This window comes from Lepidochelys kempii, chromosome 28 (assembly GCF_965140265.1).
Source record: "Lepidochelys kempii isolate rLepKem1 chromosome 28, rLepKem1.hap2, whole genome shotgun sequence".
Classification (NCBI taxonomy): Eukaryota; Metazoa; Chordata; order Testudines; family Cheloniidae; genus Lepidochelys; species Lepidochelys kempii.
The window spans coordinates 6557750-6578771 of NC_133283.1; the positions used below are offsets into that span (position 1 = coordinate 6557750).

Consider the following 21022-nt stretch of genomic DNA (forward strand, 5'->3'; position numbering starts at 1 on the left):
GCAACAGCATAATGGGGAAAAACTGCCACCCTTCTCATCTGCTAACAATCCCAGATCAGCAGGAAAATGTCCAGAAATGGCTTTACCAATAGATGGAAACAAGGATAGAATGATCACTCTGTGTTTTGGATCCACTGGAATTCTCCATCCAGGTCTGTGACACTTGCATCTCTAGCCCTAATGAGTTGGATATAGGATCAATTGGAGGGACTCTTTGGGAGGTGGAGGGGTAGAATAAAGGGAAGATAAACACCACTGTGGCTCACACAGACACCAGCGCTGCTGGAGGGAACAGGCATAGTGACTGTAATGGAGAAGGAGGGAATCCATCCGACTCAGCCCATTTCCTTCCTCTGTCACAAAGGCCGAAATGATACATTTGTCCCACTCCTGCTCCTCTTCTTTGTTATACTGAAATATATTTTCAATCCTGAAGCACTTGCATGAGAGGAAAGTGATCAGGAACAGCCAGCATGGATTCACCAAGGGAAGGTCATGCCTGACTAATCTAATCGCCTTTTATGATGAGATTACTGGTTCTGTGGATGAAGGGAAAGCAGTGGATGTATTGTTTCTTGACTTTAGCAAAGCTTTTGACACGGTCTCCCATAGTATTCTTGTCACCAAGTTAAGGAAGTATGGGCTGGATGAATGCACTATAAGGTGGGTAGAAAGCTGGCTAAATTGTCGGGCTCAACGGGTAGTGATCAATGGCTCCATGTCTAGTTGGCAGCCGGTATCAAGTGGAGTGCCCCAAGGGTCGGTCCTGGGGCCGGTTTTATTCAATATCTTCATAAATGATCTGGAGGATGGTGTGGATTGCACTCTCAGCAAATTTGCGGATGATACTAAACTGGGAGGAGTGGTAGATACGCTGGAGGGGAGGGATAGGATACAGAAGGACCTAGACCAATTGGAAGATTGGGCCAAAAGGAATCTGATGAGGTTCAATAAGGATAAGTGCAGGGTCCTGCACTTAGGACGGAAGAACCCAATGCACAGCTACAGACTAGGGACCGAATGGCTAGGCAGCAGTTCTGCAGAAAAGGACCTAGGGGTGACAGTGGACGAGAAGCTGGATATGAGTCAGCAGTGTGCCCTTGTTGCCAAGAAGGCCAATGGCATTTTGGGATGTATAAGTAGGGGCATAGCGAGCAGATCGAGGGACGTGATCGTTCCCCTCTATTCGACATTGGTGAGGCCTCATCTGGAGTACTGTGTCCAGTTTTGGGCCCCACACTTCAAGAAGGATGTGGATAAATTGGAGAGAGTCCAGCGAAGGGCAACAAAAATGATTAGGGGACTGGAACACATGAGTTATGAGGAGAGGCTGAGGGAGCTGGGATTGTTTAGCCTGCAGAAGAGAAGAATGAGGGGGGATTTGATAGCTGCTTTCAACTACCTGAAAGGGGGTTCCAAAGAGGATGGCTCTAGACTGTTCTCAATGGTAGCAGATGACAGAACGAGGAGTAATGGTCTCAAGTTGCAGTGGGGGAGGTTTAGATTGGATATTAGGAAAAACTTTTTCACTAAGAGGGTGGTGAAACACTGGAATGCGTTACCTAGGGAGGTGGTAGAATCTCCTTCCTTAGAGGTTTTTAAGGTCAGGCTTGACAAAGCCCTGGCTGGGATGATTTAACTGGGAATTGGTCCTGCTTTGAGCAGGGGGTTGGACTAGATGACCTTCTGGGGTCCCTTCCAACCCTGATATTCTATGATTCTATGATTCTATGATATTTTAAATATGAAAAATGGTGAAAAGAATGGACCACCTGCTGTCCAGCACAACCTGAACCAGCATGAGAACAACTGAGAATGAGAATCTGTTGCCAAAGGGGGAACCTGGTGACTAACAATCACTCCGCTAGTAGGGTTACTGTATGAATGTGATGCTCAGGGCTTGTTCAGAGTATGAATATTGCTGTCGATTAGGACAGGTCAAAGCGGAAGGTGCTAGCTAACCCCAACCATTGTGCCTGGGCTATGTCAACACGGCAAAGCTGTCTGTGTGTTTACATTACGATAGCTACCTCAAGCAGGCCAACTCCATGGAAAATCCTAGAGAAGACAAAGCCAAGGTCGATTTTTGCTCAGTGTAGTTACTTGAGGTCACCCCCATTTCCCCCAGCTGGGGCTGATGGATATTCCTGGCAGGAGGGAGAGACACTCCCACGACTCACAGGAGAAAAGAATTAGGAGTAAGGACCACAGGATTCATCCCAGAGAAGGGTGACCTGCAAAAGGAAAAGTGGGCAACTCACCTGAGAGAGTGAGAGAACATGGTGATGCAAATGGTGCAAACAGCCCTAAAAGGTCACTATGTAAGAATTAGCAAATGTCCTTTTAAAAATGTATTTTCTCTGCCCTACATAAAGTTTTTATGCTGTATATCTCCCTTGTGAAGGGTCTGATGTCTATTAAGGTGTGAGCTCCGGATGAAACTTTTCCCGCACTCACAGCATTCATAGGGTCGCTCTCCTGTGTGGATTTTCTGATGATTAATAAGCACTGAGCTCCAAGTGAACCGTTTCCCACACTCACAGCATTCATACGGGCGCTCTCCCGTGTGGATCCTCTGATGTTTACTAAGGTCTGATTTGACAGTGAAGCATTTCCCACACTCACAGCATTCATATGGTCTCTCTCCTGTGTGGATCTTCTGATGCCTAATAAGGGATGAACTCCGAGTGAAGCTTTTCCTGCACTCACAGCATTCATAGGGTGTCACTCTTGTGTGGCTTGTCTGATGTTTAATAAGTTTTGATTTCTTACTGAACTGTTTTCCGCACTCACAGCATTCATATAGGTGCTCTTCTGTGTGGATTCTCTGATGATTAATAAGGCCTGAGCTCTGAAGGAACGTTTTCCCGCACTCACAGCATTCATAGGGGCGCTCTCCTGTGTGGATTCTCTGATGATTAATAAGCGCTGAGCTCCAAGTGAACTTTTTCCCACACTCACAGCATTCATAGGGGCGCTCTCCCGTGTGGATCCTCTGATGTTTATTAAGATCTGATCTGGCAGTGAAGCGTTTCCCACACTCACAACATTCATATGGTCTCTCTCCTGCGTGAATCCTCTGATGTCTAATAAGGGATGAGCTCTTAGTGAAGCTTTTCCTGCACTCACAGCATTCATAGGGTGTCACTCTTGTGTGGCTTGTCTGATGTTTAATAAGTTTTGAAATCTTACCGAACTGTTTCCCGCATTCACAGCATTCATAGAGGTACTCTTCTGTGTGGATTCTCTGATGATTAATAAGGCCTGAGCTCTGACGGAACGTTTTCCCACACTCACAGCATTTATAGGGTCGCTCTCCTGTGTGGATTCTCTGATGATTAATAAGCGCTGATCTCCAAGTGAACTTTTTCCCACATTCATAGCATTCATAGGGACGCTCTCCTGTGTGGATCCTCTGATGTTTATTAAGATCTGATTTGACAGTGAAGCTTTTCCCGCACTCACAACATTCATATGGTCTCTCTCCCATGTGGATCCTCTGATGTCTAAGAAGGGATGAGCACTGACTGAAGCTTTTCCTGCACTCATAACACTGATAGGATCTCTCTCTTGTATGGCTTGTCTGATGTTTAATAAGGTTTGATTTCTCACTGAACTGTTTCCCACACTCACAGCATTCATAGAGGCTCTTTCCCATGTGGATCCTCTGATGTCTAATGAGGGTGGAGTTCAGAGTAAAGTTTTTCCCACACTCAGTGCATGTGTTTTTTCTCTCTCCTGTAGGTTTTATCTGCTGGGCTGTGATTTGCTTGAGATCCTTGTGAGTTCCTTGACAATAAATGGATTTACCCTCTTTCTCCCTGAGCTGGTTTCTCTGCTCCCTCTCTGGCCTGTGCTCACTCTCACAGGCTCTTCCCTGCACACGATGCCTGGACACATTCCCTTGGGATCTTTGTGATAATCCCCCATGTGGTTCCACTTGCTCGCCATCTTCCTGCTGAGGATTCTGCTCCTCATTCTCACTCAACATCCCAGCACCTGCTCGGATAGAGAGAGGAACCTCAGAAACAGGGATGGAAAAGGGGAAAACAAACCAAAATTAGAGGTGGAGAGACAGAAAAAAAAACCCTAGTAGCTGAATACTCTAAAACTCTTCTCCATATGGGAGAGAGGAGGGAAGCGATTCTGCCTCCACCTCCCATCAGGGAGGGAACAAAGCAGGAGCCATAGGAAGCCATTTGTGATAGCTGCCCTGAGGATAAAATGCCTCCTGGGGATAATCCTAAACTCCAAGAGCTCATAGGGTCTCTTTAGGGAGTCCCAGCTGTTTCTTTCAGGCACTGAGAGTTCTAGAATTGATTTAATGATTCCTCACCTATGCAGACACTTCTCGGGATTCCCCTTTCCTCAGAGCCCTGGAGATCCAGGACCCATGGCTCCTCCCCTTGTTCCAGCTGGGAGACCACATCAGGTTTGGAAACTGGAAATCCTGTTCAGGGGAAAGAAAACAAGGGAGATCAGGGGAATTCATGGGACATTCATCACAAAGAAGAGTCTATTACTTTAACCCCAGCCCATTTTAACTAGTAAAATCCTGGGGGCAGCTCTCTAGGTGCTCAAATGTGCATGAGTAAGGCTAAGATTTTGTCAGGGATATTTTTAGTAAAAGTCACGGACAGGTCACGGGAAATAAAGAAAAATTCACGGATGTCATGACCTGTCCATGACTTTTACTAAAAATATCCCTGACAAAATGGGGATCTGCAGGTCCCCACATTGCCTGTGATAGCTGGGCAGCTGCGGGCTGGCTGGGAGCTCCGGGGCCCCTACCGCCCATTGGGTGTCACAGCTCCAGGTTCCCCCACCCGCTGTGGCTGGATGCTGCAGGCCCCACACTGCCTGCAGCAGCTGGGAGCTCCGCCGCCTGCGGTGGCTTGGAGCTCTGGCGGGGTCTCTGCCACCTGCGACAGTGTGGAGTTGCTGGGTTCCCCCGCCACCTGCAGCGGCCAGGAGCCGCAGGGTATCCCCACTGCCTGCAGCTCCGGGGGCCCCGCTGCCTGCAGCGGCTGGGAACTTGTGGCTTCCTTTGGCAGCCTGGAGCTGCGGGGTTCCCCTTGCTGCCCAGGAGCTCAGGGCTTCCCGTGGTGGCTGGAAGCTGCGGGGTTCCCCCACGGCAGGTGGGGGGTACTCCACAGCTCCTGACCTCCGCAGGCTGAAGTCAGAGAGGTCTTTGGAAGTCACGGATTCCCTGATTTCCGCAACCTCTGTGACTAAATCATAGCCTTACTTATGAGGGAACAGGTCGTGGGGGTGAGGGAGGGGGGTGTGGCATTATATGTGAAAGAAAATGTAGAATCAAAAGAAGTAAAAATCTTAAATGAATCCACATGTTCCATAGAATCTCTATGGATAGTAATTCCATGCTCTAATAAGAATATAACAGTAGGGATCTATTATCGACCACCTGACCAGGACAGTGAGAGTGACCATGAAATGCTATGGGAGATTAGAGAGGCTATCAAAATAAAGAATTCCATCACAGTGGGGGATTTCAATTATCCCCATATTGACTGGGTACATGTCACCTCAGGACGAAATGCAGAGACAAAATTTCTTGATACTTTAATTGACGGCTTCTTGGAGCAGCTGGTACAGGAACCCACAAGGGAAGAGGCAGTTCTCGATTTAGTCCTGAGTGGAGTGCAGGATCTGGTCCAAGAGGTAACTATAACAGGACCGCTTGGAAATAGTGACCATAACATGATTATCATTTAACATTCCTGTGGTGGGAAGAACACCTCAGAAGCCCAACACTGTGGCATTTAATTTCAGAACGGGGAACTATGCAAAAATGAGGAGGTTAGTTAAACAGAAATTAAAAGGTACAGTGACTAGAGTGAAATCCCTGCAAGCTGCATGGACACTTTTCAAAGACACCATAATAGAGGTCCAACTTAAATGTATACCCCAAATTAAAAAACACAGTAAAAGAACTAAAGAAGAGCCACCATGGCTTAACAACTATGTAAAAGAAGCAGTGAGAGATAAAAAGGCATCTTTAAAAAGTGGAAGTCAAATCCTAGTGAGGTAAATAGAAAGGAGCATAAACACTGCCAAATTAAATGTAAAAATGTAATAAGAAAAGCCAAAAACTCAAAAGGTATTAACAAACTGTTTTTTAAGTACATCAGAAGGAGGAAGCCTGCTAAATAACCAGTGGGGCCCCGAGACAATCGAGATACAAAAGGAGCACTTAAAGACGATAAAGTCATTGCGGAGAAACTAAATGAATTCTTTGCTTCACTCTTCACAGCTGAGGATGTTCAGGAGATTCCCAAACCTGAGCCGTCCTTTGTAGCTGACAAATCTGAGGAATTGTCACAGATTGAAGTGTCATTAGAGGAGGTTTTGGAATGAATTGATAAACTTAACAGTAACAAATCACCGGGACCAGATGGCATTCACCCAAGAGTTCTGAAAGAACTCAAATGTGAAATTGCGGAACTATTAACTATGATTTGTAACCTTTCCTTTACATCAGCTTCTCTAACCAATGACTGGAAGATAGCTAATATAACATCAATATTTAAAAAGGGTTCTAGAGGTGATCCCGGCATTTACAGACCGGTAAGTCTAACGTCAGTACCGGGCAAATTAGTTGAAAAAATAGTAAAGAATAAAATTGTCAGACACATAGAAGAACATAAATTGTTGGGCAAAAGTCAACATGGTTTCTGTAAAGGGAAATCATGTCTTACTAATCTATTAGAGTTCTCTGAAGGCATCAACAAACATGTGGACAAGGGGGATCCAGTGGACATAGTGTACTTATATTTCCAGAAAGCCTTTGATAAGGTCCCTCACCAAAGGCTCTTATGTAAATTAAGTTGTCATGGGATAAGAGGGAAGATCCTTTCATGGACTGAGAACTGATTAAAAGACAGGGAACAAAGGGTAGGAATAAATGGTAAATTTTCAGAATGGAGAGGGGTAAACTAGTGGTGTTCCCCACCGGTCAGTCCTAGGATAAATCTTATTCAACTTTTTCATAAATGATCTGGAGAAAGGGGTGAACAGTGGGGAGGTAAAGTTGGCAGACGATACTAAACTGCTCAAGATAGTTAAGACCGAAGCAGACTGTGAAGAACTTCAAAAAGATCTCACAAACTAAGTGATTGGGAAACAAAATGGCAAATGAAATTTAATGTGGATAAATGTAAAGTAATGCACATTGGAAAAAATAACCCCAACTATACATACAATATGATGGGGGCTAATTTAACTACAACTAATCAGGAAAGAGATCTTGGAGTCATCATGGATAGTTCTCTGAAGATGTCCACACAGTGTGCAGCGGCAGTCAAAAAAGCGAACAGGATGTTAGGAATCATTAAAAAAGGGATAGAGAATAAGATAGAGTGAAGGGTTAATGTCTAGCTATTCCACCTGGAAGCAGGCGGGGCACACCCTGACTGTTTCCTAGAAGCAATGCACACATTGCTCTATCCAAGGACAAGGGCTAGATATGAACCCTGAGAACTTGATTGTTTGGACAGCAACTGTGGGAGGTTTCTTTAGCCTGGGCTCAAGGCCTGAGAACCAGGATTGTAGTAGATGGAGGATGGTAACTAAGCATATGAATCAACGTCATACATTCCTTTGTGTAGCAGTGTGTAATGCTTAGGGGGAGAAATATAATAAAAGGAGAAGGTGGAAGGCAGGGGGGGCAGAACAGCCCATCTCCGCTGACCAGCCTGTTTGCTTGCATAAAGCTGTGTTCTGTCTCATCACTGAACCGCAACAACTGGCGCCCAACGTGGGGCCCTCAGCACTCACCTCGCCCGGCAAGGGTTTCAGACACGTCACTCATCCACTTCGTGGATCCCGGTGAGTATTTTTCATTGTGGTAAGTATGGGAAGCTCCCTCTCTGCTTTGCAAGTGCAACACCACAATGAGCTGCAGTATTTGCTGCGTAAGGCTCAGCATGACTGCCCGGCTCGAGAACTCACTCTCCTGCTACAGGAGGTGCGTGCCAAGTGCCCGTGGTATCCTGAAGCCGGAAGCCTTAAGCTAGCGGACTGGGAGCGATTGGGCCAGACATTGCACAAAGAGCCTCGGGCACCCGTGCAGGCTTTACATGCCTGGCACCTCTGCCGTGACGTGGTACAGCGTGTCGCCTCGGACAGACCCTCCCTCGCGAGGCTGGTGCTCTCGCCGCCCCCGTCCGCCCCTGCAGCCATCCCCCCTCCTGGCGATGCGACACAGCGTGTTGCCTCGGAAAGGCCCTCTCTAGCACCAACAGAGGAGCTGCCGATCCTGCCACCCCCGTCCGCTCCTGCAGCCATCCCTCCCCCTGCTTCGCCCCCAGTGCCTCTATTACCACCGCCTCCCTGGCCTTCCCCACCGGAGCCGGTGTGTGATCACCCTCCCCGCGTGGGGCCCCCCGGAGAGTCATCTGCATCTGCTCAGAAGCTTTCGCTGGTGCAACAAATGGTTCACGCAGCGAAAGCTCGATCAGATCTTACAGCAGAGGAGCTGGCTGATCTGGTCTCCGTTTGCCCGGTGACCTGGCAGAATGATGACCAGGGCAACCCCGTGGGCACCTGGACCACTCTGCCATACTCGGTGGTTAGAGAGGTAAAGAAAACAATTCGTGAATTTGGCCTGACTAGCACCTTTGTGCGTGGTCTCATTGAAGGGATGGGTGCTGGGTACTCCCTAATCCCTGAGGATTGGAAAACGCTGCTGCACATGATGTTGTCACCCAGTCAGTATGTTATTTGGCTTAGTGAGTATCGGCAGATGGCAGAACGCCAAGCCCAGGTATATAGAGAGCAAGGTATCATTTATGAGCATTTGGCAGGGGAGGGCCAGTTTGCTACTATTGAGATGCAGTCTCAACTCTCTCAGGCCGTCTTCCCCATTATTTCCACCTGTGCCCAGCATGCTTTCAAGAAGGTCCCGGATTCAGGCAAGCCTACCAAAAGCTTTGTCAGTATCCGTCAGGGTGCCTTAGAGTCCTTTTTGGATTTTACCAACAGATTGCAGGAGGCTATCCTCCGACAGGTGGATAACACTGAGGCAGCTCACGAGCTCCTGTTAAAATTGGCAGTTGAAAATGCAAATGAGGATTGCCACCGTGCTCTCCAGGCAGCACAAGTCTCTGGTATTTTAGAGCTCTCAGACATGCTGCGGGCGTGCCAGAACATTGGCACACAAGCCCACAAGCCTGGAGTTCTGGCTGCCGCCCTCAGAAAAACTGGGAAGGAGGGGAAGCGCTGTTACTGCTGTGGAAAGGAGGGTCATTTTCAGCGGGAGTGCCGCTCATCTAAGGCACCAGCCCGACCCTCAAAGAAGTGCCCCAAGTGTGGGAAAGGTTATCACTGGGCTAATCAGTGTCGTAGCGGGTCGGGAAACCGCGCGACGGGTCCCCCCCAAACCCAGGGCCAAATGGGGGTGTTTCCTACTCAGGCAATCGCTCCTCTGCCTTGGAATCCGTAGACTCTATGAGGGCAGCGACTGCTGGAAGTGCAGGGCTTGATTTGATCATGCAGGAGGACACTGACTTTCAGCTGCCAGGGGAGGTCTGTGCCATACCTACACAGGTGATGGGACCTCTCCCTGCCGGCTTTGTAGGTCTTGTTCTCCCTCGCTCACATGCTGGGAAACAGGGCTTTTTTGTCATTCCAGGGGTCATTGATGCTGATTACACTGGCATTATTAAGGTTCAGGTGTGGACTCACCTTCCACAGTCGCTCCCGCGTGGACGGTCAATTGCACAGTTGATTTTAGTCCCCTATCAGGTGCCAGCTGCCGAGGATCGAACTCGGGGTGGAGGAGGCTTTGGATCGACGTTGTCTCACTCGCCATCTCACAGCGCGTCTTCTCCACTTGTTGCTCTGACAATGTCAGTCCGCCCCTCGAAACCTCAGTTAACACTTCTTTTAAATGATGTTCCTTTTACAGGGCTGGTGGACACTGGAGCTGACGTTACAGTGATTCGTGATCTGGAGTGGCCGGTTACTTGGCCTACGGTTCCTTCTAAAGAGTTGTGGGGGATTGGGGGTAGCAAACCTGGGCGCCAAAGTTTGTCTTGGGTCACGGTCTCTAAACCAGGAGGCCGTGCCCTTGCTACAATCCGCCCTTTTGTGCTCCCTGTCCACCTCAATATTTGGGGCCGTGATTTACTTACAAAGTTAGACACCACCCTCGATATTAACATCTGATGGCTCTCCCCACCGAGGTGTAGTCACTTATCAGTTGGGTGACCCCCCTCGTTGGCATTCTCGTTTTACACTGCCTCAGCGTTCTGCACAGCGTTCAGAATTAGCTGCTGTTATTTTGGCCTTTCAACCTTTTGCTGATTGTCCCTTTAATTTAATTGTGGATACCCATTATGTTTATCAGGTAATTGATCATTTACCCCTTGCCCTCATTACCCCTCAGGTTGATGCAGACCTCCTTCGCCTGTTTTTGTCTTTACAGCATCTTCTTGCCACTCGTCATTTCCCTTACTTTGTTGCTCATATTCGCAGTCATACCCCCCTGCCTGGGCCACTCACTGAGGGCAATGCACGCGCCGATCGCGCGTTGCGTGGTCAGGTAAATTCCCTTTTTTCTGACCCCATTGAAAGCCATGCCTTTTTTCATCAGTCTGCCTCTGTTTTGGCCCGGCAGTTTCACATTCCTGCTGATCATGCACGTTCCATTGTTCGTTCCTGCCCCCACTGTGCTGCTGCTGCTCCTACTTTTTCTTATGCCGTTAACCCCCAAGGTACCGCAGCAAATCAGCTGTGGCAAATGGATGTTACTCATGTACCACAATTCCGCCCCTATTCATTTTTACATGTTTCCGTTGATACTTATTCAGGCTTCCTTTGGGCAACCCCACAACGTGGGGAAGCCACTAACAAAGTTATTCACCATTTGCTGGCCTGCTTTTCTGTTATGGGTCGCCCTTGCCAAATTAAAACAGATAATGCCCCAGCCTACTGCTCTGCAGCCCTCTCCACCTTTTGTGCCCGCTGGGACGTCCGTCTTAAACACGGAATCCCTTATAATTCCACGGGCCAAGCCATTGTTGAACGTGCCAATCGCACACTCAAAACCTTGCTAGATAAACAATTAAAACAAGGGGAGCTGCATCTCCGAACCTTAGGAGACATTCAACAACAAATGTATATCCTCTTGTTTACTTTAAATAATTTAACACTGAATGCAGATCAGCAGACCCCTGCGGATCGGCATTTTCACAAATCTGAGGTACTGGAAAGACCGCGTGTCTTTTACCGTCAGCTGCCCGATCCACAGTGGCTGGGCCCAGCACCTCTAATCACTTGGGGTCGGGGATATGCTGCTGTGTCTCTCCCTGCAGGACCGTTGTGGGTTCCAGCCCGGTGCGTGCGACCAGCACTTAAACAACATGGCATGGCACCAGGGGCTGTCGAATCCCATACCAGAGTTTCAGCTGACCTTGGAGGAGACCGCGTTGCCCCCCGAGTCGACAACGGCGGGACGGAAACGGAGGAGGCGTAGCATCCCAAGCCAGCCCGTGACATGGGGAGCAGTAAAAGCATTGGTCGCCACGGCTCAACGAAAACTGGCAGCAGATCAGCAGCCAGAAACTCCTAAGACTTTGTTTGTGGCGATTCTCGCCCAAATCACTGCTAATTCTGTAATGATTGTGTGCCTTTTGTGCCTGCTATTTCCTGTAGGGGTTGGCTCGGAAGCGCCTCCCCCGTTACAAGTCCGAAGGAGAATAAGACACTGTTCTCTGCTTATGCTAATCTTTTCTCCCAGTACTCTAGCATGGCTAATTGGGGCCCGGCCAACTATATTCTGCCTCGCACGGCTATATCCCTTCACACACCGTACCCGGCCGGGGCTCACAATGTCACCTGTGCGCGTGTAGTTAACTGCACTAGTACAAAGGTGCCATTGGGCTGTCAAAAAATTTCTCAATCCCTTTTAAATTGTTCCCATGCTGTTAATGTTTCATATAATTATGGCCATATCATCCTACCATCAGGATGGGTTTTTACTTGTGGTTCATGCACCTTTAATTATATTCCTGCAAATTTAAGTGATGGCACCCTTTGCTGTCTTAGTAGAATGATACTTATATTGCCTTTTGTTGGTTACAATTGTAGTAAAAGAAGTGTACCCCTTTTAGATGATTATATTGCAGATGTTAAGTTTTTGGTTATTTTGTGTTTGTAATCATTGGGCTTATTTTTTGTTGTTGCTGTGTACAATGTATTCCTTCCTTGTTAAGACTTTGTAAAATTTTGCCCTGGAAAGCTCCCCAGGTTATGTCCTTGTCTGTCTGGGAGTTAAATAGCATGACAAAACAAATTGGCGGCTACCATGAGATGGCCAACTTCAATAAACAAAAAAGGGGAGATGAAGGGTTAATGTCTAGCTATTCCACCTGGAAGCAGGCGGGGCACACCCTGACTGTTTCCTAGAAGCAATGCACACATTGCTCTATCCAAGGACAAGGGCTAGATATGAACCCTGAGAACTTGATTGTTTGGACAGCAACTGTGGGAGGTTTCTTTAGCCTGGGCTCAAGGCCTGAGAACCAGGATTGTAGTAGATAGAGGATGGTAACTAAGCATATGAATCAACGTCATACATTCCTTTGTGTAGCAGTGTGTAATGCTTAGGGGGAGAAATATAATAAAAGGAGAAGGTGGAAGGCAGGGGGGGCAGAACAGCCCATCTCCGCTGACCAGCCTGTTTGCTTGCATAAAGCTGTGTTCTGTCTCATCACTGAACCGCAACAATAGAGAATATCTTATTGCCCTCATATAAATCCATGGTTTGTCCACACCTTGAATACTGCGCACAGATGTGGTCTCCTCATCTCAAAAAAGATATAGTGGCACTAGAAAAGGTTTAGAGAAGGGCAACTAAAACGATTAGGGGTTTGGAACAGGTCCCATAATGAGGAGAGATTAAAGACACTAGGACTTTTCAGCTTGGAAAAGAGGAGACTAAGTGGGGATATGATAGAGGTTTATAAAATCATGAGTGGTGTGGAGAAAGGGAATAAGGAAAAGTGATTTACTTGTTCCCATAATATAAGAACTACGGGCCACCAATTGAAATTAATGGGCAGCAGGTTTAAAACAAATAAAAGGAAGTTCTTCTTCACACAGCGCACAGTCAACCTGTGGAACTCCTTGCCTGAGGAGGTTGTGAAGGCTAGGACTATAACAGGGTTTCAAAGAGAACTAGATACATTCATGGAGGTTAAATCCATTAATGGCTATTAGCCAGGATGGGTAAGGAATGGTGTCCCTAGCCTCTGTTTGTCAGAGGGTGGCAATGGATAGCAGGAGAGAGATCACTTGATCATTATCTGTTAGGTTCATTCCCTCTGGGGCACCTGCATTGGCCGCTGTTGGCAGACAGGATACTGGGCTGGATGGACCTTTGGTCTGACCCAGTATGGCCATTCTTATGTCCTTATGGATTTAACTTTCCCCATTTCTGCTGGGAATAGGGTTGCCAATTTTGGTTGGATGTATTCCTGGAGATTTCATCACATGACAATCTTTAATTAAAGATTAATCTTTAATTCCTGGAGACTCCAGGCCAATCCTGAAGAGCTGGGAACCCTATCTGGGAAAACACACAGCCAGACACTGCTCATCAAAGGGGCTCCTAAAGCACAGAGATAGAAACTCCATGTCCCAGAAAGTTAAGACACCAGCCATAAAAGAAGTCACCTTGGATCGGCTTCTTATTCACAGAGAGAAACCCAGAGACAAAGAGAGTTGTAGGAAAGCTGGGACCATTGAGCATGGGCTGGTGGGTTCAGTGCAGTAAGGAATAGGAGGGACTGGGGTGTCACTGAATGTCGTATCTCAGGGCTTGTCTACCCTTGAAATACTGTAGCCGCACTGCTGTAATGCGTCAGTGTAGCCACTCCCTACAGCAATGGGAAGGGTTCCCCCATTGGCAGAGCTCATCCACTGCCCCGAGAGGCAGGAGCTAGCTCAATGGAAGCATTATTTTCTGTTTAAAGACCAACTATTCTAACTACTCTCAAATTCACGTTTATTCAGATTGGACAAATTTTTCATGGGCATTCAGGGAAGACCTAATTGTCCAAATATAAGATTATTTGATCAAGAGGTTCCTAAAATAGAGCCCCCCCCCCCCCCCCGCCCACACACATCCTACACAGCTTTTTATAAAATTATCTTGCTCTTGTAATTTTGTCTCCCACGGAGCTGGGGCTGAAACTATGGTTCTCATGGTCTCCCAACTGATCTCAGTAACTTAGCATTTATTTCAGTTAATACATGGCACCTACTGCCTCTTTGGGATACCAGCAGTGAAAAAAGTTAATAACTGTAGAATCTGGAATTTAGAACAGCACAAGCTAAACTGATGAGTCAATGCCATTGAAATGCACTAGTGCAGCAAGACGAAATCTCTATGAACTGCTAGAGGATTTCCAGAAATCTGCTGTCATAGTAAAAGGTTGGCTCAAGGGGATATGCTGTGGCCATTGAACCGGATTTACAGTCATGAATTTGAGACTGAGCCCTACTTCTGCTACCTTTCAGACAATGTGTGTCATGCATCCTGGAGATATTCTTCTAGGAAGTTCTGCCCTCTGATACCAAAATGTTAGGGTTAAGAGTAATATTTTAAAGTGATCTAAAATTCACATGCACATTCTTTCCCAGTCTGCACTTAAAATTTTTGCCAGAATAGCTGTCAGTTAGGAATGTCAAAAATCAACATAGCTAGGCTAGCAAAAGCTCTAGGGTAGACACAGTTATAGTGGCAAAAAAAACACATTAAAAAAATCAAGGTAATTAAATAAACCCATAAACTACAATCATGCAAAGTTCAAATTGCCCTGAGCTGAATCATGTCCTTTCAGCATGTGCATGGCACCTAAACTTAAACCTCTAAAAACTATGAAATGAAGAGTTAAAGTACATGCCACACCTGCAACACAACCTTGGCTCTGCCCCTTCCATAGCCCTGGAATTGGCACTAGCCACTGGGAATGGTTCAGTAAGGCTGGTGCAAAGGTTTACAAACTACCAAGGGAAGTGGAGAATTCTCCATCTCAGGAAGTTTTAGAGTCAAGACTGGATGCCTTTCTGGAAGACGATTTAGTCAAACACAAGGTATTCAGCTCAATACAGCAGTAAATGGATGCAATTCTGTGTCTTGTCTTATAGAAGAGCTCAGCCTAAATGACCTAATAGTCCTTTCTGGCCAAAAAAGTCTATAAATCTATAACAGAGACAAAGAAGGACTAAAATAACATGTCACTGTTTGTATTGTGTTCCAGAGATTGGAATACCAGCATTTAGTGTACACTGAGTCAGCTGTAATTGGATGATGGAGGGATTAGTTGGAGCAGTTTGACAGAGCTGTGACTGTGATATGCAGAGAGGTGCATTTGAACCTTGAGGGTCCAAGTATGCCTCATTTCCATGCTGAGTGTTGTAGGTTGTGTCAGTGAAGGTGCACAAGGGTGTGTGCTTGTCCCAGAGATTGTCAGCAGCCTGGTGACATATGTGTTAGTGGTCTCCAGGGTTCAGTCAGAGCAAAGTGAAAGCAATGACTGAAAAGGAATCCTTGGGGAGAGGGGTGATATCACTTTATAAGTCTGAGATGGTTTGTGTGCCATAGGCTGTGTTTGACAGCCAGAGAGGTGTCAGAAGCTTCTGTTCCCTACATAGGACCTATATCCAAGTTTTGCATTAACAAAAAGAAGATGTTAGACTTTATGCTATACTGCTCCTGTGCTCTGTTTCCAAAGTGTTCTGTAGCTGGGGAGGGCAGAGTGCTAATATGCGTGTTACTAGCATGTTGGGATGTTGCTGAAACAGGGCAGAGTTGAGGTTGCATTGTGGGGGTGATGTGAACCTGAACTCTTCATTTCCCCTGATAAGAACCGAGGGGACAGGAATCCTTACCCAGCAAGGTCACATTCTCATAGTTCTCCTGCATGACGTCTCTGTAGAGGGCTCTCTGAGTGGGGTCCAGCAGAGCCCCCTCTTCCTTGGTGAAATACACAGCCACCTCCTCAAAGGTCACCGGCCCCTGAAAGAGCAAGAGCCCCCCACTCAGTATTTGCTGCCCCAGCCAGAACACCACTATTCATTGGGGAAACGGAGCTAATCAAATGGAAGCTCTTGGAGGTCTGCAGTCAACAGAGTCTCACCCCACACCAGGGTGAGGAAACAAACAGGAAGCCCCTTGTCTCTCTCTGTCCTGGCAGATCCATCACACATCTACTAGCCAGAGACTGATACAGGAGATGGAGCCCCTCACAGGGTCCAGGGAGAGCTCCCTGGTAGGAAGCCCAACACCCTCCTCATTGTGAGGAGCTGGATATGATGGGAGGGGCATCTCCCCTAAGCCACACTGGTGGGTGCCCCCTTCATATCTCAAAGCCACCATTGTTTAGTCAGGTCAGGCTCCAGCACTGGGAATCTGGTCAATTTTCCTAGCCCCATCTAAGTGGGTTGTTTCCTCTTCCACAAATTAGGGCATTTCCACCTTTCAACCTCATGGGTCTGTTCCTAGAATCTAAGCCACATATTTTCAAAGTCCCAGCAGGTTTGCCTGGCCTCCTCCCTTTCTCCACCCCATTTGCTGTCCCTCTCCCTCCAGGAGGAACCCACCAGCAAACCGTCCAATAATCCCTACCTGAACTGGCTCCATTTCAGCCATTTCTCTTCCCTGTCCCATGGGAAGATGGGATGAGCTGGAGCGAAACATGGACGTCATTCTGCAGCCTGGCAGGGTGAGAAGGGCAACTGCAGATGTTTCAGAACTGGCGTAAGTTAATTTCACATTATGATTCCTGCTCCCACCCGGCTTTTTCTCAGCAAACAGATATCCTAGATTCTGCCATGCTGGGAAAATGCTTGGTCACTTTATTATAGGGTAGACCTGGCTCCTCCCACCAGGGCTAAGCCCACAGACACATTTTTAAGGGCTTGTCTACACTTACCAGAGGATCGCTAAATTGACCCACTAAATCAACCGCTGATCGCTCTCCCATCAACTCCTGTACTCCACCTGATCGAGAAGAGTAAGGGGAGTCGATGGAAGAGCGTCTCCCGTCGACATCACGTAGTGTGGCCCCCGCAGTAAGTAGATCTAAGCTATGCTATTCATGTAATTCAAATTGCATAGCTTAGATTGACTTTTCCCTTTAGTGTAGACAAGGCCATAGTCTCCCAGTAACAAAGTCTCTGAACAAAATGCTAGAAAAGTACCCCTTCCATGCCCTGTTGCTAACAGAGAACAGCCATCCCCTCCCCACCCTAGAGGCAGCTGTGTCTGAGGGCTCCCCCAAACAGCACCCACTAACCGCAGATCCCTTTTAGGGAATGACTCAGGAGTCAGGACAACAATTTCTCACCTAAACAAGGACAAATGGCTGCAGATAAAATGGGTGGGAAAAGTCTCCCAATCTGAAGAGAATTTAAATTATTTGAGAATTATGGAGAAAATAACATAAAATGAGAGAATTGAGAGTCAATAATTTTAGGGAAAAGGTGGAAATCTCCAAAGATTTTTTATCCATATGTGATAATGAGAGAGAAAAGGGGAAGAACTAGAAGGAATTTTTAATCAATATTTCAGAGGGAAGTGGCATAAACAGGAAAAGGATGCCATTCCCTCCCCCTGTTTACCCCTCCCCCCATTTCCTGACTGCACAAAGACAGTTCAATCTACCACATTTCACACTGTCTTTCCCCTCCCTGCAACTCTGGCTTTCCCCCATCTCTTCCCCTCCTGATACCTCCACCTCCAGTCACACAAAGGGGAACCACTTCTTTCCCCATCGGAATCCCAGTTGTGCCTGGGGCAGATCCTGGCTGCAGCTGAGAACAGCAGCTCCGCTATTGTTCTGGCAGCTCCAACGCTTCTGGCGGGCACGTTAACAACTAGGGAGCAGATTCCCAGCGTCTGCAACATCTGAGAATCCCTTGGGCAGAAAGTCACTTGCTTGCCCGTCCCCAGCACTTTCCCCAAGGTCTCTCTCAGTCACCTGGAGTCCCTGGCTCCGGAGTTGATATTGGCGGAGTCCGGGGCTGCACGGGGGGCTAGTCCCACCCTCGGCTGGGCAGGGAACGAGCTTTAACGAAGGTCTCTCCCCAGCACAGACCCTGCTGGGGAAGCAGCAGCTGCTCGTCCGGGGTTTCCAATAAGGCAACGGACTGAGGGAGCAGCGTCTTGTATTTTACAGAGCACCCGCCCCCACGTGCTGCCCGGCGACTGATCTCTGTGCTTTGTTCTCTGCAAGTCCTGCCTCTTTCTTCCCAGGACCCATCGCTCCCAGGGCTGCAACTAGCGGGAGCTGCAACTGCGGGCACAAAGCTGTGGGACGGGGGCAAAGGCTGGGGGGACGCAGGATCGAGACCCGTGTCCCCAGCCGGAGCAGGCTCTCCTCACGGCGGCGCTAGCTCCGTGGCCGCGGCGGCGGACGGGCAGGGCGCTGAGCGCTGCTGGGCTGGCTGCTCCCCCAAGGCCTAAGCGTGCTCGTCGGTACCACGGGCTGCAGCGGACGCCCTGGCTGTTGCCGGGGCCTCAAACGGGTAGAGTCGGAGCAAGGGGCGGAAATAGGCGGCGGAGCGCGGGTAGCGGTGAAGCCGCTGGAGGCAAGGGCAGGGGAGAGGCTGCGGGGCAGAGGCCGGGACGGGGCGAGGGGCAGGCTAGGCCAGAGGGGAGGCGCCGCCGGGCAGGGGCAGGGGCAGGACCCGGGGGGCGGGGCAGGGGTAACAGCGACCCCAGGGCCGAGCCGCCCGCCGGGTTCCCAATAACGGGGGGAGGGGGGCCGAGGGGCTTTTCGTCTCCGCTCAGGTTTCCCCGCGGCTCCCGCTCCCAGCGGCGCTGCCCGGAGCCCGCGGACCGGCAGCAAGGCCAAGCCCCAGGGCTGAGACTCCCCACCCCCAGCGCCGGCCCCGGCGTCTCTCCGCCAATCAGGGAGCGGGGAGAGGCGGGCCGTTCTGACGCGCACCCCCAATCCGCCAGTAGAAGGCCGAGCGTGAGCGAGAGACCTGCGCTTCTCAGCCTGCCCCAGGAGGGACGGCGCCGGAGGGCGGGGTTATGAGTCACTTCCGCTTCCTGCGGCTGGGTACGGTCGTTGCCTTGGTAGTGGGGCGCGTCACTTCCGCTCTGAGGGGAGTCGAAGCGCACCTCGCATTCTGCTGTGGCGGGGCGCCTCTCGCTCGAGCCCCGGTAAGGGAGGGCGCCGGGTCAGCCTGGCCCCGCCCCCCCGCTCGTGTCCCTGGGGCGGAGCCTGGACCCTGGCGGCCTCGGCCGGGCCGCTGCGCTCCGTGGGGAGCCTCAGCCCCGGAGTCTCCGGGCCCCGCCCTGCTGCTCCCCGGGGTCCGGGCAGCGCCCCTAGGAACGCCCCCTCCCCCCCGGCTCCCCCCGCGGCCAGGGGGAGCGACCGGCCCCGCCCGGCTCGTGGCAGTGGGGGGCCAGGGATCGTGCTGGGGGCGGGGTCTCCTGGCTGAGGGGCCGAGCCAGGGATGGGTAGCTGGGGGCTGGGGCTCCCTTTGCAGGTGACTGTCCCCTTCCAGGCGTTGGCTGCGTCTCCTGTCCCCCAGGTGTCAGATACAGACATGCCCACGTGTTGCAGCCCCCGGGACTGGGCATGGCTGACTTGCTCATGTGGACCCTATAATTGTCAGCAGAGTCAGGATGAGCTCCACCCTGGCATCTGGTGGTGAGGTGTGGCAAGTTGTGGAAAAGAACTTCAGGGGCTGATCTCATTTGCATAGGCACACCCACCCTGCCTAGAATGAGGCCATAACTGCCCAAATGGTCACTTTGGCTGCTGTGGGATCCCCAGTGTCTCTGTTATTGGGGCGGGAAGAATAAATTGTTATTACCCTGATTATGGGAACTGTGCTTGGAACTGTACTTGGGCTTTTGTTATGATGGAGGGACTCACCATCAATTAAGTAGCACTTGCTAGGCAAGGGACATGGGTTCCAAAACTCTGTGAATTGAGCGGGGGGGATTGAGACAGGTATTTGTACCTGGTGGTGTGGGCCTCTTTGTGAGGGCCTGAAACACCAGTTGCACCTCTGTCTCTCTCCACTGTAGAATGTCAGAGCTAATTTTGGGTCTATTAAGAGTCTTGCTACAGGTACTGTGCTGAATTCACTTTGGCCTCATGGTGCACCAGCATTAAGGCTCCCACTACTATGAGCTGAAATCACTGAGCACTGTGTCAAGTAGTGGGGAGCCGGCAGAACTAGAGTGCAGTAGTGCTGTTCGTGGATAGGCTGGCGGAGTGTTTGTGAGACGGCGAGGTGAGCTGTGCAGAGTGGAGCCGTTCATGAGACGGCGAGCTGAGCAGAGCTGTTCGTGGGACGGCAAGCTGTGCAGAGCGGAGCCAGTCGTGGTGGAGCGGAGCCGTTTGTGAGACAGCGGAGCGGAGCAGAGCCCTGTGGGGCAGTCAGCTTCAGGACACGTAAGGTGTCCCTTACCTCTTTCCCCCACACACAGGCACATTTTAGCCAGACTGGGGAGTAACACTCTGCAGATGAAGTTTGAACTCTGGGGCTGGACTTTTTGAACTTTGGGTGATTTGTGGATTGCTGGACTCAAGAGACGTTTGGGTTCTGGGACTCAAGAACCCGAGGGAAAGGATGTGGCCCAATTTGCTGGGGTGGGTCTTTGCTCATGGTTTGGTTAATGAACACTAGTTGTGGTGTTTCCCCAATTTAATGCTGATGTTGTTTACCTCATGTTATTAAAGATTCTCTACTACACCAAAACTCTGTGCTTGCGAGAGGGGAAGTATTGCCTCTTTGAGGCGCCCAGGGGGTGTGTAAGATTTTCCCGGGTCACTGGGTGAGGGCTCGAGCCAGTTTTTGCATTTGCTTTGATGAGAGGGAACCCCTGTGTACTGAATCCGGCCCTTGCTGCTATCAACTTGGCCTGGCAGAAGGGTTACATAATTATAAAATAAACCCACTGGAATGTAAATATTGTACTTACGTTTCAGTGTGTGGTATACAGGGCGGCGCACACACGTCGTACTGTGCA

The 21022-nt window shown here is 49.4% G+C and overlaps 1 protein-coding gene across 1 annotated transcript; it reads right to left on the reverse strand.

The window, feature by feature from the left end:
• Positions 1–1485: 1485 nt before the first annotated feature.
• Positions 1486–18929, reverse strand: LOC140904214 (uncharacterized). Its single transcript, XM_073326616.1, has 5 exons — positions 17760–18929; positions 16655–16743; positions 15919–16045; positions 4337–4450; positions 1486–3999 (listed from the first exon to the last, which is right to left on the reverse strand). The coding sequence occupies exons 1-5, from the start codon at positions 17800–17802 to the stop codon at positions 2366–2368; spliced, it is 2007 nt and encodes a 668-aa protein (XP_073182717.1). The 5' UTR covers positions 17803–18929; the 3' UTR covers positions 1486–2365.
• Positions 18930–21022: the final 2093 nt, after the last annotated feature.

Excerpts from the sequence above, each read along its gene's own strand:
- LOC140904214 (XM_073326616.1), bottom strand. The coding sequence starts at position 17,802 with ATGGGGAAAGAAGTGGTTCCCCTTTGTGTGACTGGAGGTGGAG. Across the intron at positions 16,744-17,759 it reads TTGTGTGACTGGAGGTGGAG|GCTGCAGAATGACGTCCATG; the intron begins GTATCAGGAGGG and ends TCACCCTGCCAG. Across the intron at positions 16,046-16,654 it reads CTGAAATGGAGCCAGTTCAG|GGGCCGGTGACCTTTGAGGA; the intron begins GTAGGGATTATT and ends TTGCTCTTTCAG.